Here is an 18,080-nt window from a genome sequence, read left to right as displayed (position 1 = left end):
CGTCCTATCAACTACAATTCCAGTACTTTAATTTGCTGGCATGTGGTTGACTCTCACCCAAAAATCTTCTTCTTTGGTGATCCCTCGTAACCGGGTAAGATTGTCTTCCATAAACACGGTTTTAATAATGAGTCCATAAGTGACTGGAGGCCAATTCTGGATCCACACACCCTTCCACAGTGGGGACATTGGTTTCCAGGCGGGAGTTGATCACGGTGTGGATTTGCCGAGTGTGCCTCTTAGCACGCTTCTCCCTTGTGTCCTGAGTTTGAGTGTCTTCAAAGCTCATGACACCTTTGGTAAAGGCTGTTCTCCAACTGGAGTGCTCGCAGGCCAGTGTTTCCCAGTTGTCAGTGTTTATACTACATTTTTTATATTTGCCTTGAGACAGTCTTTAAACCTCTTTTGTTGACCACCAGCATTACGCTTTCCATTTTTAAGTTCGGAATAGAGTAGTTGTTTTGGAAGACGATAATCAGGCATCCGCACGACATTACCAGACCAACGTAGTTGATGTTGAAGAATAATTGCTTCAACACTGGTGATCTTTTCTTCCTCCAGTACACTGATATTAGTTCGCTTGTCTTCTTAAGTAATATGTAAAAAATTTCAGGGACACCGTTGATGAAATCTTTCAAGGAGTTGGAGATGGCGTTTATAAGTGGTCTACGTTTCACAAGCATACAGTAAGGTTGGTACTACAATAGCTTTGTAAACAAGCATTTTGGTTTCCCTGTGAATGTCCCAGTCCTCAAACACCCTGCACTTCAATTGGGAGAAAGCTGCACTTGCAGAGCTCAGGCGATGCTGGATTTCGGCATCAATGTTGGCCCTTGTGGAAAGATAACTGCCTAGGTAGGAGAAGTGATCGACGTTTTCCAACGTTACACCACTGAGTTGGATTTGTGGTGCTGCAGAGGGGTTATTTTGTACTTGTTGGTGCAGCACTTTGGTTTTTTGGATGTTGAGTGATAGACCAAGCTTTTCGTAAGCTTCTGCAAAGATATTTTGGATGGTTTGGAGGTCATCCTCTGAACATGCACCCACTACGTTGTCATCAGCATACTGAAGCTCTATGACGGAAGTTACGGTAACCTTACTCTTTGCTTTCAGCCTGCTCAGATTGAAGAGCTTTCCATCTGTTCGATATATGATTTCTACTCCTGTGGGGAGTTTTCCTTCAACAAAGTGTAGGATCATGGCAATGAAAATAATGTATAGAGTTGGGGCAATAACACAACCCTGTTTAACACCTGATCCCACTGTGAATGGTTCACTTTGAGAGCCATTGTTATCTGCAATTGTTGCTGTCGTATTATCATGGGGGAGCCAAATGATGTTTACAAATTTATCTGGGCAGCCAATTTGCAGGACAGTCCACAGGGCGAAAGCCTTAGTCAGGTCAATAAACACCATATACTGGGGTTGGTTTTGATCTCTGCATTTTTCTTGAAGCTGTGAAGCCGTGAAAATCATGTACACTGTCCCCCTAGAAGGCCGAAAACTATTTTGGGATTCAGGAAGGGTCACCTTGGATATTGTTACGAGACAGTTTGCTAAGATCCTTGCAAGAATTTTTCCAGCCGCAGCTAATAGAGAGATGCCTCGGTAGTTTCCACAATCAGTTCTGTCATCTTTTTTAAAGAGATTGATAATTTTGGCATCCCTAAAGTCTTCTGGGATTTCTTCTCTTTCCCAGATTTTTTCGATGAGCTTGTGAAGTTGTTGTGTAAGTTCAATTCCGCCCACTTTGAAGATTTCATCAGGTACCCCATCAGGTCCACTGGCATTGTTGTTTTTTCATTTGGTTAATAGCTGTACACAACTCTCCCAGATTTGGAGATACTGCAAGCTCATCTCTATCTTGTTTTTGCGGAATTTGTGAGAGGACCTCAGCAGCTACGGGGGAGTTGCGGTTAAGGAGATGTCGGTAATGTTCTTCCCAACGCAGTGCAATAGCTTCTTTATCTTTTAGAAGTGTGATACGGTCTGCTGAGTGTAGGGGGCATATGCCATGATTTATTGGCCCATAGATGGTCTTTGTGGCATTAAGGAAACTCTGTGCATCATGAGTGTCGGCTAAGTGCTGGATCTCTTGAGCTTTTTTTTTTATATATATCCACCAGGTGTTTTTAAGTTCTCTGGTTCTTCTTTGAACCTCAGCCTTAGCATTGGCAATAGGTTTAATAGTGACAGTCTGGAAGCTCCCCTGGTCACTTTCTCCCAATTTTCTCTGCACTTTCACTTGAACAGTCAGACAGGTTGAAGTCCAGGATAGCAGATTTTGTTCCTTCCTCCACCATCCGAGGTTTTCAGCAAAGTAAGGCAAGAATGTATTGATCATTCTGTTCTTAGCAGAATTAGGCTTCTAGTTGAAATCGCCCATTCCTACTATGGCTCACATCTGTGAAAGTTTTGCAATCTGTTTCAGCACCATCCCTGTCTTCCAACTGGCTGGGCAGCCTGTATGCTGTATACTGCCACAACAATGTCATGCTTGTTTCTCTCTCTTTCTACTCACCCCCAGATTCTTTCAACACTTTCACATTCATGAATATCCACATGCATGCATATAACACTACTCCCCCTCTTTTTGCTGGGTTTATTGCTTTTTGAAAAAGGTATACACTTAAATTGCTATGGGTAAAGGTAAAAGGTAAAAGACCCCTGCACGGTTAAGCCCAGTTTCTCTGGCCTTTGACTGTAATAAAGATTTGTTGTTGGTTAAGCCCAGTCACAGACGACTATTGGGTTTGTCCACAGACAGCTTTCTGGGTCATGTGGCCAGCAGGACTAAACCGCTTCTGGCGCAACGGGACGCCATGATGGAAACGCCGTTTATCTTCCCGCCGCAGCGGTACTTATTTATCTACTTGTGCTGGTGTGCTTTCGGATTGCTAGGTTGGCAGGAGCTGGGACAGAGCAAAGGGAGCTCACTCCATCACGGGAATTCGAACCGCCAACCTTCTGATTGGCAAGCCCAAGAGGCTCAGTGGTTTAGACCACAGCGCCACCCGTGTCCCAAATATTCCAATAAATTGCTATATTCCAATCATGACTATCATTCCATCAGGTCTCAATTATATCTATCGGCATGTGCTTACCTTCCCATATTAAGATTTCAAGGCCATTTCCATACTCCTTGTGTCAACTTCCCAGTTTCCCTGCAAATGACTGGACAATTCACTGCCTGCACCTTCCTCCTTTGCCAGATACACTTTTTGTCCCTAATACTTGGCTCAGCGCTGGGCTTTTGCCTCTTGCCCTCACAGGATTTAGTTTTAAAAGCCCTCCTGAAAAGGAGTCTCCCCATTCCTCATGAGGTGCACCCCTTCTCCTTCATTTTGGTTGTGTTGGTCCAAGAAACCCAAACTTCCCTGATGACTCAACTACATAGCCAGCTGTTGGCTTCCAGTATCATGCTTTCTTGACAATTGTTATCATCATCATCATCATCATCATCATTTCAGTGCAGACCCGAAAATGCTACATTTGAGCAAGAAGTAGGGACAAGCCTATGTTTGCCAGAATACATATCATAGACTTAGAGTAGGCATGAGGCATAGGAGCCAACTCTTAGGGGCTGAAGTCCCTTCACCCACCCCAAAAAATTGAGGGGGCCGTGGCTGCCCCACCAAGTTGATGGGCATTGCCATTCAAAGGGTATGTATGAGTTGAGTTTAGTTGGGTTGGGTTGAGTTTAGAATGATGTCGTGAATAGAAAGGAATAGTGACATATATATACAGTACATAAATAAATCAGGATTGAGATAATAAGGAAATACAGAAAGATATAATGAGACTGAAATGAAGTGTCGTGAGGTCGGTGGAAGTCTTTGTTTTATCAGCTTTGGTTATGTAACGATGAATACGGTTTGGGGAATATGTCTGTCTTTCTTTCTTTTTCTTTTTCTTTTATATCTTCGTTTCCTATCTTTTTTTCTTTTTATTTTCTTTCATTCTTTGTTTTGTGTTTTAATCTGTAAGATTTGGAATTGTACTGCGGGTTAAGAACTTAATTCATTCTGGAGGTCCGTTCTTAACCTGAAACTGTTCTTAACCTGAGGTACCACTTTAGCTAATGGCGCCTCCTGTGGCTGCCGCGCTGCCGCCACGCAATTTCTGTTCTCATCCTGAAGCAAAGTTCTTAACCCGAGGTACTGTAACCTGAAGCGTCTGTAACCCGAGGTACCACTGTATGAAGAACACCTGAAAACATCTGAAAACATTACACACAAGGCTTTTAAAACAAATGAAGAACAGCGGTGGGGGAACCTTCCTATTTGAGTGGAAGGAAGGAAGGAAGGAAGGACAGAAAGAAAGAAAGCATGTTTCTCACCTCCCTCAACCTCACAGGGCCCAAATTTGCAATGGCAAAAATTCCTTGGGTTCTTTCAGTGATTTGTGGGGAACTGACCAGAAGGAAAACAACCAGTGCAGAAAGAGTTAAGCAATCCATTTTCTCTCCTTCTCCTACCGCTAGGCTGAAAATTGCAACCTCTGAAGGCTGCTTTTGATTAAAAAATAAAATTGAGGCTTTGTTAGACACATCTGAGAGCCAGGATTAGCCGAGGTTCCCATTCAAATCTATTTTCAACCCAGGTTTGCCGCTGTATAATGTGGTTCAAAGTTGTTTAGTAGAACAGTCCTATGCACATTGTGGCTCCATTTAGAGAGGGAGGGGGGAGAGAGAGAGAGAGAGAGAGAGAGAGAGAGAGAGAGAGAGAGAGAGAGAGAGAGAGAGAGAGAGAGAGAGAGAGAGAGAGAGAGGATGCAGCAATAGAAGTTTTCTGCAATTACAAAATCCAAATCTTGGACAAGCAACTGACAAACTTAGTTATCGAATAACTAAGCTAGCAGAGAGCCAACGTCAAGTCTGTTTAAAAAACAACAACCCCTATATAATCAGCTAGATTAAACAACAATAAATTTAAACAGGAAATTCCAGCCACTGCCACCAGCTGTCAATTAACCTTACACGGGATTGTAAACTCGGGGATAAGAAGCATCATCTTCTGCGAGGCAAATCGGCAGAGGAGTCAGACCAAATCAAAAGGAGAAATCACAGAGCCGCAGTCTGCACATAAGTCTCGCGGCGAATATTGCCAATTTTCGAAGCATGCCGAGGAGGCTCAAGTAACACCAAAGCCCTCTTTCAACAACTGCAGCCTTTTACCATTTGGGCTCTAATAAACATGTGTTCCCAATATTTTCTCTCGTGAATACGTCTCCTTCAAAACCAAAACACTTCATGCTTGCCAATACCAAAGCCTTGATTGGAAAATGTATACCAGTTGACCTCTGAGCTCTTTCCTTTTTTCCCCTTCCCCTTCCTCTTCCCCTGGCTGCAAGTCTACACACACACACACACACACACACACACACACACACACACACACACGACATTCTTCAGGCCACACATCAACACAACACACACACACACAAAATTATTATTTACCTTCCATCCTCTCCATAGAATCATAGAATCGTAGAGTTGGAAGAGACCACAAGGGCCATCCAGTCCAACCCCCTGCCGAGCAGGAAACACCATCAAAGCATTCTTGACATATGCCTGTCAAGCCTCTGCTTAAAGACCCCCAAAGAAGGAGACTCCACCACACTCCTTGGCAGCAAATTCCACTGCCGAACAGCTCTTACTGTCAGGAAGTTCTTCCTAATGTTTAGGTGGAATCTTCTTTCTTGTAGTTTGAATCCATTGCTCCGTGTCCGCTTCTCTGAAGCAGCAGAAAACAACCTTTCTCCCTCCTCTATATGACATCCTTTTATATATTTGAACATGGCTATCATATCACCCCTTAACCTTCTCTTCTCCAGGCTAAACATAACCTTCTCTTCTCCAGGCTAAACCAGAAAACCTGCCAGCCAGGCCCAGGTGCCTCACTCACATTCTGCTGCCACAGTGGCTGCAACTGTTCTATATGGTTTGTATTTGTATATTTTATTGTTAAAAGCGGTATGACTCTGAGCCCTGCCCCAAGCCACAGGCGTTCCCTGCCTGCACAGGTCTCCCTGTGCATGTGAATGTATGTCTGCTTGCCCACCAGGGGGTGTCACTTTAGAGGGTGAAATTTAATTCTTGCAAATTTCTACAGTCTTTAAAATGTTTTTGGGTGTGAGGAATTCCAATGTGACACTATTGTTGCGATTGGGCAACATTTAGCATGCCAGGTCTAGAGGTTTGACGAAGAAGCACATGAACTATGCTAGCGGAAAACCAAAGAATTTTAATTTTGCCTTCTAAAAATGTCAAGTAATGTTAAATAATTAATAATAAAATATAATATATAATATAACCGTAAGTACCTGGCAATCATTTTTAATTCTTTCTCTGTGACTGCACACACATTTTGCTTACCAAGCAAAACTAAATTATGCTAATTTAACCCAAATACTTTTTGAATCCCCAAGTGCTGTTATAACTAATTAAGGTAAAGGGACCCCTGACCATTAGGTCCAGTCGTGGGCGACTCTGGGGTTGCGGCGCTCATCTCGCATTATTGGCCGAGGGAGCCGGCGTACAGCTTCCAGGTCATGTGGCCAGCATCACAAAACTATTTAGCACCCCTCATTTTGGAAATCTGAAAGTTGAAAAATTCAACACTCCCTAAGTAAAAGGGAAGGGGACAGGACCCCTGGATGGTTAAGTCCAGTCCAAGGAGATTATGGGGTTGTGACGCTCATCTTGCTTTCAGGCCGAGGGAGCCAGCGTTTGTCCAGACAGCTTTCCAGGTCATGTGGCCAGCAGGACTAAACCACTTCTGGTGCAACGGAACACAGTGCCGGAAACCAGAGCACACGGAAACGCTGCTTACCTTCCCGCCACAGTGGTATCTATTTATCTACTTGCACTGGTGTGCTTTCAAACTGCTAGGTTGGCAGGAGCTGGGAGAGAGCAACGGGAGCTCACCCTATCGCAGGGATTTGAACCGCCAACCTTCTGATCGGCAAGCCCCAGAGGCTCAGTGGTTTAGAGCACAGCGCCACCTGCATCCTATAACATGCCCTATAATGCTCATGTGATCACAGAGTCTGGTTTTTCAGGGTCCGTCCCCCCAAACACAGGGCAGTTGCTGCTGACACAACCCCACTTCCTCATGCACACATCATTCGCTGTATATGGGTGGCTTGTGCGAACACGGTTCTGGTCACATATAGCATTTCTTACAATCTCTTTTGGTGTCGTCCCGTCTCTTCTCCCCATAGAGGATAGGGGAGGTTCACAACAATGTATGGCACCGTCAGGGTTATCACACACTACCTGCCCCTCCCCTCCACAAAAATGAGCTGCTTCAAAGGGCTGGTGCAACCCGCATCCTTTCGTTGTCCTGTTCCCTGCAATATAGGCACAATCATGAAAGACTTTATCTGCGTTGTGATTAAAAGCTGCTCTCTGAGCCCTTTATGTGGCTGCAGAGTGGGGTAAAAAAAAACTTTAAATGAAGAGTAATAACTGATAATGTTTGGAAAGGGTCACTTTTCTTTCGTGATACTGATCAGCGCAGCTGACGTTATTTCCAGGCCGTTTCTGCCTTGAGAAAGTCACACTGCGGCAGGCATAACAGCATCTTGGGAGAGCCTATACTTTCATGTGCTCTGCATAATTCTTCCTCTCACTGACACAAATGTCGGCTAAATTAGTGGGAGGTCAGAAAGCAAAGTCACAACCAAAACAAAATCCAAGCAACAGCAGCCTTTCATCTCTAAAATTTTTGTTGTGATGCAAAGTTTCCCTTTGCCAGCGCTCATTAATTTTCGGCGAGACGCGAACATCTTGCAAAGAACATCTTTGTCCTTAAGTAACACCCGTCTCCACCAGCTGGAAGCTATTCTCACTTTCGGCAGAGAACACCTCTGGCCCTCTGGACGTTCCCATACTACATCTCCCATCATTCTGTACAACAACATCTGGAGGGCCACAGGTATCCATGAGGACTTTGTGACCACGATTATGGTGACACATATATTTGCAGAATAACGCAAGTAAAATGTTTCTGACCACAATGCAAAGTTTAAAGCCCTAAACGGCCTCGGTCCAGGATACCTGAAGGAGCATCTCCACCCCCTGGGTGGAGACTGGGACAAGAATTGGTTAAGGGGCAGGGTGCCTAAAATTGCTCAGGACTTGAGTTCTTCATCCTATCCTATCTAGTATACCTGAAGGAGCGTCTCCACCCCCATCGTTCAGACCGGACACTGAGGTCCATCTCCAAGGGCCTTCTGGCGGTTCCCTCACTGCAAGAAGTGAGGTTACAGGGAACCAGGCAAAGGGCCTTCTCGGTAGTGGCGCCCGCCCTGTGGAACGCCCTCCCACCAGATGTCAAGGAAAGAAACAACTACGGTATCTGACGTTTAGAAGACATGTGAAGGCAACCCTGTTTGGGCAAGTTTTTAAGGTTTGATGTTTTATCGTGTTTATAATATTCTGTTGGGAGCTGCCCAGAGTGGCTGGGGAAACCTAGCCAGATGGGCAGGGTATAAGTAATAAATTATTATTATTATTATTATTATTATTATTATTATTATTATTAAACAGCAACGAAGCAGGTCTCTGCCTGTGGAGCCTGCAATCTAAAGGGTGACAATGGGGAAGGTAACAGAGAAAGAAATAGATTGGCAAGTGTAACACAAATGATGCCAAACTCCCCTCCCAAGTTTCCTGAATGAGTGTAAATTTTAAGCTAGGTCACTCTGGTCTATTCACTATGCCCAAGTCTGCCCACAAGGCATCCCCAGACCTCAGATGGTCACCACTGCCTCATACATTGCTGTTGTACCACCACACCACCCTCATGCACTGACCCCCCCCCCTGTTGCTGCACTCTGCAGTGATATGCCATCAGGACCAGGAATACGTTACCAAGGAGCCTGGTTCAGCTGGAACTCTGTACATGCCCAGAACTATATGCGAAATTTGGCTCTGCTCTGAGGAATGAGCATGAGTGCTATTTGCCCTTGTGCCGGAGCCAACAATAAAAGAGCCCTTTGTTGTGGCCAGCTCTGATGCCAGTATGTTGCCAGCCATAAAAAGGAACCGGTCGCATATGCCCAATTAGATTTCTGGAACCCGGTACCATATCTAATGAAAACATAACTCACAATTCAGCCATTAATCGTCTTCTGCAGGCAAACGAATTCCCTCCGGGGAGCATATCTTGCCTTGATTAAAACAAAGACCCTCTTTTGCATTTCTTGAGAAATCTAAGCCTGTCCCTTTCAGCAAGGGCCAGATCACCTTATTAAAACAAGATGCTCATGAGACTTTGCCTTATTCCTCTGGTGGGAAATTTAACAGAGGTGGCTCCACAACAACCCATGGCCATCTTTCTCAGACCTCAGTAGAAGTTCCTTTTCAAATTCAGGCAAATGTCCACCAATAACCCATTCAGGAGACTCTTGAGAGTCCCATGGACTGTAAGAAGATCAAACCTATCCATTCTGAAGGAAATCAGCCCTGAGTGCTCACTGGAAGGACAGATCCTGAAGCTGAGGCTCCAATACTTTGGCCACCTCATGAGAAGAGAAGACTCCATGGAAAAGACCCTGATGTTGGGAAAGATTGAGGGCACAAGGAGAAGGGGACGGCAGAGGACGAGATGGTTGGACAGTGTTCTCGAAGCTACGAACATGAGTTTGACCAAACTGTGGGAGGCAGTGCAAGACAGGAGTGCCTGGCGTGCTATGGTCCATGGGGTCACGAAGAGTCAGACCCGACTAAACAACAACAACAACATAAGCAGATGCCCCTGGCATTCCAACACTTTTACTTTGTTGGAAGAGCTCAGCTTCTTTAACCCTAGATCTCTTTGTTGCATCATGATTCTTGTTCACTAGCCTTTGCACCATGTTTGTTATTTTCTTTGGGGGATGATTCACTGTGGAGAGGTAACAGCCAGTGTCTTTCAAGCAGACTGTGTTTCTTTTCCTTGCTTCTTTCACTAGAACCCAAAATAAAATCTAAAAGTGAAAGATGATTTAAAGGAGGGGGGAGAAAGCATCTCAGCCTCTCAAAAGTTTGAGGCAATTACTGTCTCTAGGTAGTGGGACCCTGAGTTCCATCTCTCCTAACATCCCCAAAGAATTGCAACTGATCCTTTGATGCAGACTCTCGCCCATTCATAATGAAGTACCAACATGTGACAGTTTCTTGGGTCTCCTGTGTTCATTCAACTGCAGGACAGTAATTTTATGTTTCAACTCTCTCACTTCTTTCAGTTTGTCCACTACTAAACTGGTCTTCAAGACTTTGCTTCGTATTCATATACATGGCCATTCTCCAAATTCAACTCAGTGGTGTAACGTTGGAAAATGTTGATCACTTCTCCTACCTAGGCAGTTACCTTTCCACAAGGGCCAACATTGATGCCAAAATCCAGCTTCGCCTGAGCTCTGCAAGTGCAGCTTTCTCCCGATTGAAGTGCAGAGTGTTTGAGGACCGGGACATTCGCAGGGAAACCAAAATGCTTCTTTACAAAGCTATTGTACTACCAACCTTACTGTATGCTTGTGAAACGTAGACCACTTATAAACGCCATCTCCAACTCCTTGAAAGATTTCATCAACGGTGTCTCTGAAATTTTTTACATATTACTTAAGAAGACAGGCGAACTAATGCCAATGTACTGGAAGAAGCAAAGATCCCCAGTGTCGAAGCAATGATTGTTCAACATCAACTGTGTTGGACTGGTGGTCATGTTGTTCGAATGCCTGATTATTGTCTTCCAAAGCAACTACTTTATTCCAAACTTAATAATGGAAGGCATAATGCTGGTGGTCAACAAAAGAGGTTCAAAGACTCTCTCAAGGCAAGTCAAAAAATATGTAGTATAAACACCGAAAACTCGGAAACACTGGCCTGCGAGCGCTCCTATTGGAGAACAGCCTTTACCAAAGACGCCATGGGCTTTGAAGACATTCAAACTCAGGACGAAAGGGTGAAAAGTGCTAAGAGGAAGGCACACTTGGCAAACCCTCACCGTGATCAACTCCTGCCTGGAAACCAATGTCCCCACTGTAGAAGGACGTGTGGATCCAGAATTGGCCTTCACAGTCACTTACGGACTCCTTGTTAAAACTGTGTTCATGGAAGACAATCTTATTTGGCTACAAGTAATTGCCAAAGAAGAAGAAAAAAAACCAGGCAACATAGGCTGGGCAACCTGCGTGATATATTACAATGATTTTGCTCTTCCGTACTTCTTTATCAGCACTTCAAGCTGCAACAATGGTGCCAGGTTCCTCCCAACTTTGGGGGGGGAGGGCCGTCATGTGCACATGATGTCATGCATACAATGCACACCTGTGAGGGAGGCCATGAGGCCCACTGTAGCCATGGGGAGGCCTGACAAGGCCCAACAGCACCCATCACAGTTGTGGGAAGGCCTGGCACGGTCCGTCACAACCGCAGTGTGGCCCAACAGGGCCCGCTGCAGCAAGGCCCAACAAAGCCTGGCCCCCAATATAGAGGGGGCCCCTCAGCCCCATCCCAATATATGGGGGGGGGGTGAAGTGTCCTCAGCCCCATAGAATTGGAGCCTATGAGCTGCAAAAGATTTTTCTAAATCTAACAATTGTGTTGCTCCATTCCCTAATGTAAAGTAGGTAACTTTGTCCATTGTAAGAACATCTAAGATATGCAACCATCTCTGGTAATGATCAGTTGATAGGTTCATAAGAAACTACCCGATACTGAGTCAGACCATTGGTCCATGTAGCTCAGTAATGTCTACACTGGTTGGCAGCAGCTTTCTGGGGTTCCACATATGGATTTTCCCCGGTCCTACTTGAAGAATGCTGGCAACTGAACCTGGAACCTTTTGTGTGAACCGCATGTGCTCTGCTACTGAACCCGTAATGCTAATTCCCCCTAGTTTTGAATTATGGTGCTGGAGGAGACTCTTGAGAGTCCCATGGACTGCAAGAAGATCAAACCTATCCATTCTGAAGGAAATCAGCCCTGAGTGCTCACTGAAAGGACAGATCCTGAAGCTGAGGCTCCAATACTTTGGCCACCTCATGAGAATAGAAGACTTCCTGGAAAAGACCCTGATGTTGGGAAAGATGGAGGGCACTAGGAGAAGGGGACGACAGAGGACGAGATGGTTGGACAGTGTTCTCGAAGCTACGAACATGAGTTTGACCAAACTGCGGGAGGCAGTGCAAGACAGGAGTGCCTGGCGTGCTATGGTCCATGGGGTCACGAAGAGTCGGACACGACTAAACGACTAAACAACAACAACAAAATACAACATAGAAGATTCGAGTCCGCAGGCATGTGCCCTGGCGCACTAGCAAATCGGATAATACAGAGCAGGTCTGAGATCAGAGCCCAACAGTTTTTGTCAGTTGGAGCAATATACAAAAACCATTTATTCCCAGGTGGGCAGCTAAAAAAAGGAAAATGTCCTTGGTCCGCAAGCAAACAAAAGAATGAAAGCATTTATCCCGGGATGAGTTGGCAGCCCTGCTACACACTCATATTCCAGCTTGTCTCTGAAGAGACATCTGAAGCTCACCCAATTTCAGTCCCTAGGCTAAGTTCCAATCTAAGACCCTCAGGTTCCTGGTTCAAAATGCCTGGCACACCAAAAACTGAACATTTCCAAAGGGGTAACTGTTAATCCACTTTTTCCATATTTAAATTACACCAGACCCACACATTTCTGAATTCGTATATGAAGAACAACTTTGGTATTTCTCATTTGCACCAGTAGTAGGCGTTGCTGTTTGTATTTGTCCCTGCCTAATTAATTGATTCCATTATGCAATTAAATAGGTTGTAAATGTTGATAGCTACGAGAACACTTTGGTGGTTTTTTTTTTGCAAGGGGGGAAAAAAACTTCCTGCCCAAGAAATGTGCAAAAGCGCAAAGTCAGTGTTCTGGTTTTGTGCAAATCTGAAGGATCCAAAGGGGGAAAAGGGTATCCCTCCGTTCAGGGGCACACCAGAAATAGTTATGAGCATGCTTAGAAAGGGGGGGGGAGGACTGAGGAAGAGATGGGTGTGGAAAGGGGAGGAGCAGGATGTGAGAATTGATTCACCCACCCAAACACACCCAAACAAACCATCTGCACTCCTAAGTGGTATGCAGTGAAAATTTTTGTAGGGGAACAGTTAGGGCTAGGAGTGTCAGCTTGCAAGGGTGGCTGGGGGGGGGGGTTGCTGATGTCCCGATGTCCCGATGCCATGCCTTCCTCCCTAAGCTGGGCAGAAGCTTCCCGGCTGGGTGGGCTTTGGGAAGGTTGTGGACCCATTGGAGCATCACACCTCCCTCAGCCAGGCAGAAACTTCCTGGGCTTTGGGAAGGAGGCACCAGGCTTTAATACTTTAATACTAGTGGGATGCAGGTGGTGCTGTGGTCTAAACCACGGAGCCTCTTGGGCTTGCCGATCAGAAGGTCGGCGGTTCGAATCCCCGCAACGGGGTGAGCTCCCGTTGCTCTGTCCCAGCTCCTGCCAACCTAGCAGTTCGAAAGCACGCCAGTGCAAGTCAATAAATAGGTACCACTGCGGCGGGAAAGTAAACAGCATTTATGTGAGCTCCGGTTTCCGTCCCGGTGTCCCGTTGCGCCACAAGTGGTTTAGTCCTGCTGGCCACATGACCCAGAAAGCTGTTTGTGGACAAACGCTGGCTCCCTTGCCCTGAAAGTGAGATGAGCGCCACAACCCCATAGTCGCCTTTGACTGGACTTAACCATCCAGGGAGCCTTTACCTTTTTGCTTTAATAATCTAAATTACCAGGAACATTTAGTGGACTAGCTTAGTCCCCCTAAGTCCACTGACGGCATGCCACTGTTGGGAGCCCGATTTAACCACAACCAAGTAGATTATTCTCATATCAGGTAAATCTCCAGATTTATAGGGGGAAAGCATTGAGACTGATGTTGTTTGAGGATCATATCATGCGGACTATGCAAATTACATGGAAATGTAAACCACTGCAAGCACCTAGGGCCAGATTCAGCTAACAAGTCTGTCCAGCAGAAGTCTGTGCAAGGACTTCCACTAGTGCATTCTTCTCTTCCCATGCATCGCCCATGTCCCACCCCCAAATGGACCCTGAGGGAGCTAGGAGAACCCACAGAACGGTGTGCCAGGGGAGGAGAAGGTGGGTTGTCCATCTGAAACATTTGCGCTGACAGAAGGATCCCCCACCCCACCCCAATGCTACAACAAATTTTCCCATAGTAAATGCCAGTGTCTGTATTGTAGGGGGGAAAGGGGGGGGAGAGACACAAAGAGTCTTGTGGCATCTTAAAGGTTAACACATTTATGCCTGCAGAAAATTTATGCCACAAAAAATCACTAGCTTTTAAGGTGCCTGAAGACTCTTTCGAATACTGTACAGTGGTACCTCGGGTTAAGAACTTAATTCATTCTGGAGGTCCGTTCTTAACCTGAAACTGTTCTTAACCTGAGGTACCACTTTAGCTAATGGGGCCTCCCGCTGCCGCCGCTGCACAATTTCTGTTCTCATCCCGAAGCAAAGTTCTTAACCCGAGGTACTATTTCCGGGTTAGCGGAGTTTGTAACCTGAAGTGTCTGTAACCTAAAGCGTCTGTAACCCGAGGTACCACTGTATTTGCAATTACAGTACTTGCAATGAAGTCTAAATGCTGGAAAAAATTATTGATGCGGATTAGAGCATAATGTTGATGAATCATGTTGTGTGACACTGGTCACTCTCATGCCAGCCAGCAAAAATTCTGGGTGGGCACACATCTCAGCTAGCGCTAATTTGTGTCGGTTTGAGAATTAAAAGCACACAATGTTTATTGTTTAAGCTATTTTGGATTTGGGTGGGAGGTGGGGGTGGGAATGTATCGATGACGACCTCTACTTTGGACTATGAGTGGTGGATTTTGTTGATTACATTGTTCATCACCTCACTTTGGTGCCACAAAAGGGCACAATGAAGTTTGGCCGATAAGCAGAGTACTTTCACTGTTGTTAGGTACCCTAGTTAAAAGTCTGGTGGCTAATCACCTAAGCATCCTGCGACTGGTTGGCAACGCTATTAAATATAGAGCGACACAATTGGCATTAAAATAGCCAGTGACCTAAACTGACACAGTGGAGTGTCAGGCGCCATTTTTGTCCAGCGCATCCTTGCGTGACCCGTAAGCCCCTTGAAGACAAGGGGACTTACTTCTGAGTAAACGTGCCCAGGATCGTGCTCTCAACTCTCCCACCCTTCAGACCCTCTGCTGGAAGGTGCTGCACTGCAATGGCAGTTTCTTGCGTTTAAATATGTTGATGCCTTTCATGAAGCAACAGAAGGACAATGTGCCCACATCAAGCCATGCTCCTTTTGTGGCATGCCCCCTACGGGCGAGGAATGGCTTTGCAAACTGTTTGGGGGGTTTATTTATATATTTAAGGGAACGAAAACAGGAAATGTTTGCGATTATATGACTGTTAATGATCACTGTTGTTATCACCCCCCAATCACAGATAAGCATTTCCCTAGGCTTTTTTTAAAAAAAAAAAGCATTTTCCTTAACAATTTAAAAACAAAAGCAGCAGTAATAGCTGGGAACAACTGGATTCCTCAATGCCCCAACAATTTTCAGATGTTTGCATTCAGGAGTATTGCCTCAGGTGAAACAAGCAGCTGCAATGTCAGATTTTTAAACAAATTTTTTTAAAAATTCCTTCCAGTAGCACCTTAGAGACCAACTAAGTTTGTCGTTGGTATGAGCTTTTGTGTGCATGCACACTTCTTCAGATACACTCACATCTGAAGAAGTGTGCATGCACACAAAAGCTCATACCAATGACAAACTTGGTTGGTCTCTAAGGGACTACTGGAAGGATTTTTTTTTATTTTTTTCCGACTACGGCAGATCAACACGGCTACCTACCTGTAACTAGATTGTTAAACAGACAGTTTGTTAAAAAGTGCTTGGCTTGAAGTGATCTCTGTGCTTTGAATTGCCACATGCCTCAGCCTAGGCTAGGGCATCCAGGTTTCTATTTCCTTGTGGGGTCACCAGGAGACTTTTGACAATGGAAGAAGAGGAGAAAATCCCAAGAAAGGGGATAGAAAACAGATGCTTGCGAGTGGGAGAGGAAACAGGAAGAATATGTATATAAACAGCAGAGGGGATGAGGAATGCAGGGGGGGGAAGAGGAGGAGAAGAACAACTGAAGCATGCCGCAATAAAATCTGCATTGCATCCTACAAACATTTTATTTGAAATGCAACAAAACACCAAGCATGCAGGGTCAAAGGTCAGGGTTTTCGGAGGGTGTTCGCATAGGTCCCCTACAGGGCCCAGGGCTATTACCTTTTGTAAAGAGGAATGCACATCCGGTTTTCAAGGATAAATCAGAACTTTAGAAACTATTGAAAACGTGCCTTGTGCTCTGTAAGCAGCCCACGAATGCCATGCATTCTCCATAGTCACAGCTTGCAGTTAACACCTCCACGGACTGGGCTGGTTCAATAAGGCACAGCATGAGACTCACCATTTATCCCAGCAGAAAATTCAATGGAAATGAAGTGGCTGATATTCAAGAAACTAATTTTTTTTACAGTTTGTTGCTCTCTACATCATTTGTGTGTGCAGCAGCGGTGTGCTTAGGAACACAAGTGTGCTGAAAGAATTGCACCAATTAAATAATAAAGGCTCCTTTCAATCAGCCTGTTCCAGAGCAAGTAATCCATTGACCATCTCTACATCAGAAGTGATCCGCAGTGTGAATGTATGCATGTTCGATGGGACTTACTCCTAAGTAAGCATGTACAGGACCGCAGCCCCAATCGCAGCTGATAGAGACCTTCCAAAATTATGTATCCTCAGATGATTCCACTTGTGTCCCCGCTCCCCTCTGGGTATAAGAGTCAAGCGTCCTCCACACCCACATTTTAATTTAGGTGCGGGAAATGTGCTATTGTTTTATGCCATTTTAAGTCAAAGTTGCTAGGCAATCCCAGAAAACTTCCCCCTTAGACTTGAATACACCTCAGTATGTACATGTGTTTGTGTGTGTGTGTGTGTGTGTGTGTGTGTGTGTGTGTGTGTGTGTGTGCAGTGCCCAATTTAAGGAGGCTCAAAAGCATCGTCTTACCTGGATCATGAAACGGGACCAGTGCAAAGTTGTAAAGCGGTCTCTTGGGTCTCTTCAAAGAGGTCTCCAGAATTTTGGACGCTCCCTCAATCACCTGAACTAAGTCATCATACATGGAGCCAGTCACATCAAACACAAAAGCCAAGGTGGACGCTCCCTCCGGGATTTCTTCATCCGTGGCCTGAGGCTCCAGTTGGACCACAGCATCTTGTGCGCAGCAAAGAGAAAAAAGGAGAGCAGCGGCTAGTGATGCCCGCAGGGGGACATTGTGATGGGAATTCATTTTTCTTCCTCCTTCTCCTCCAGGGTACCTAAGCAATGTGCTCAGTTCCCCACACTAAGCATCACAAAGGATCCCCTCTGGTTGGGGGGGGGAGCGTGCATTTGATCTTCCCTTTTGCAAAGCAGCGGTCAAAAAGTCCTTCTCCTCCTTTTCCTTTCCTTTTCTTGGGTTTGTTTATTTTGCACAAAGCACTTTTCACAGACTCAAGGGAGGTAGAGAGAGAAAGAGGCAAGGGGAATGCGGCAGCCCCTCTTCTTTTTTGCTAGCAAGTTGCTGGTTCTTCTTCCCTTCCCCAGTCTACTTGTCTGCAAGAGTTCTGGCAGCCTCTCGCCTAGCGAAGGGAGAGAGAGTCCCATTCATGTCCCCTGTGCAGCTGCTGCTACTTCTGCCGCCGCCGCCTCTGGATTCTTTGGCAAGAGGCAAGAGGCTCTCCAAAGTTCGGCTGCTGTACGGAGTCTTTGGCTAGAAACGGAGGCTGCTGCTGCTGCTGCTGCAGCAGCAGCAACAAGGAGTGGATGCTCAGCTCAGCTCGCCTTCTCATTGGTCTGCCCCACTTCCCCACCTTTGCCTCCTAGGCCCCCTCTTTTAGGGTGACTTGTTAAAAATGGTATTTAGGGTCACTCAAGTGCCGCAAAATCACTGGAGGCAAATCTCTTTCATATGCAGTAATGAAAACACACAGGCACAGTTGTGATTCAGATATGG

The 18,080-nt window shown here is 45.5% G+C and overlaps 1 protein-coding gene across 2 annotated transcripts in view; it reads right to left on the bottom strand.

Moving 5' to 3' along the window:
* Positions 1–17,823, bottom strand: part of HMCN1 (hemicentin 1) — a 275,559-nt gene extending 257,736 nt beyond the window's left edge. For both annotated transcript variants that reach the window (XM_060276655.2, XM_060276656.2), the window contains exon 1: positions 17,093–17,823. In XM_060276655.2, coding sequence (XP_060132638.2) covers positions 17,093–17,375 — 283 coding nt within the window. In that variant the 5' untranslated portion in view covers positions 17,376–17,823. The remainder of the gene's footprint in view (positions 1–17,092) is intronic.
* Positions 17,824–18,080: the final 257 nt, after the last annotated feature.

The sequence above is a fragment of the Zootoca vivipara genome, chromosome 7 (assembly GCF_965207765.1).
Source record: "Zootoca vivipara chromosome 7, rZooViv2.hap1.1, whole genome shotgun sequence".
In the NCBI taxonomy this organism is placed as follows: Eukaryota; Metazoa; Chordata; class Lepidosauria; order Squamata; family Lacertidae; genus Zootoca; species Zootoca vivipara.
The sequence above is the reverse complement of the archived record's forward strand: the minus strand, read 5'-3'. Positions and strand labels throughout refer to the sequence as shown.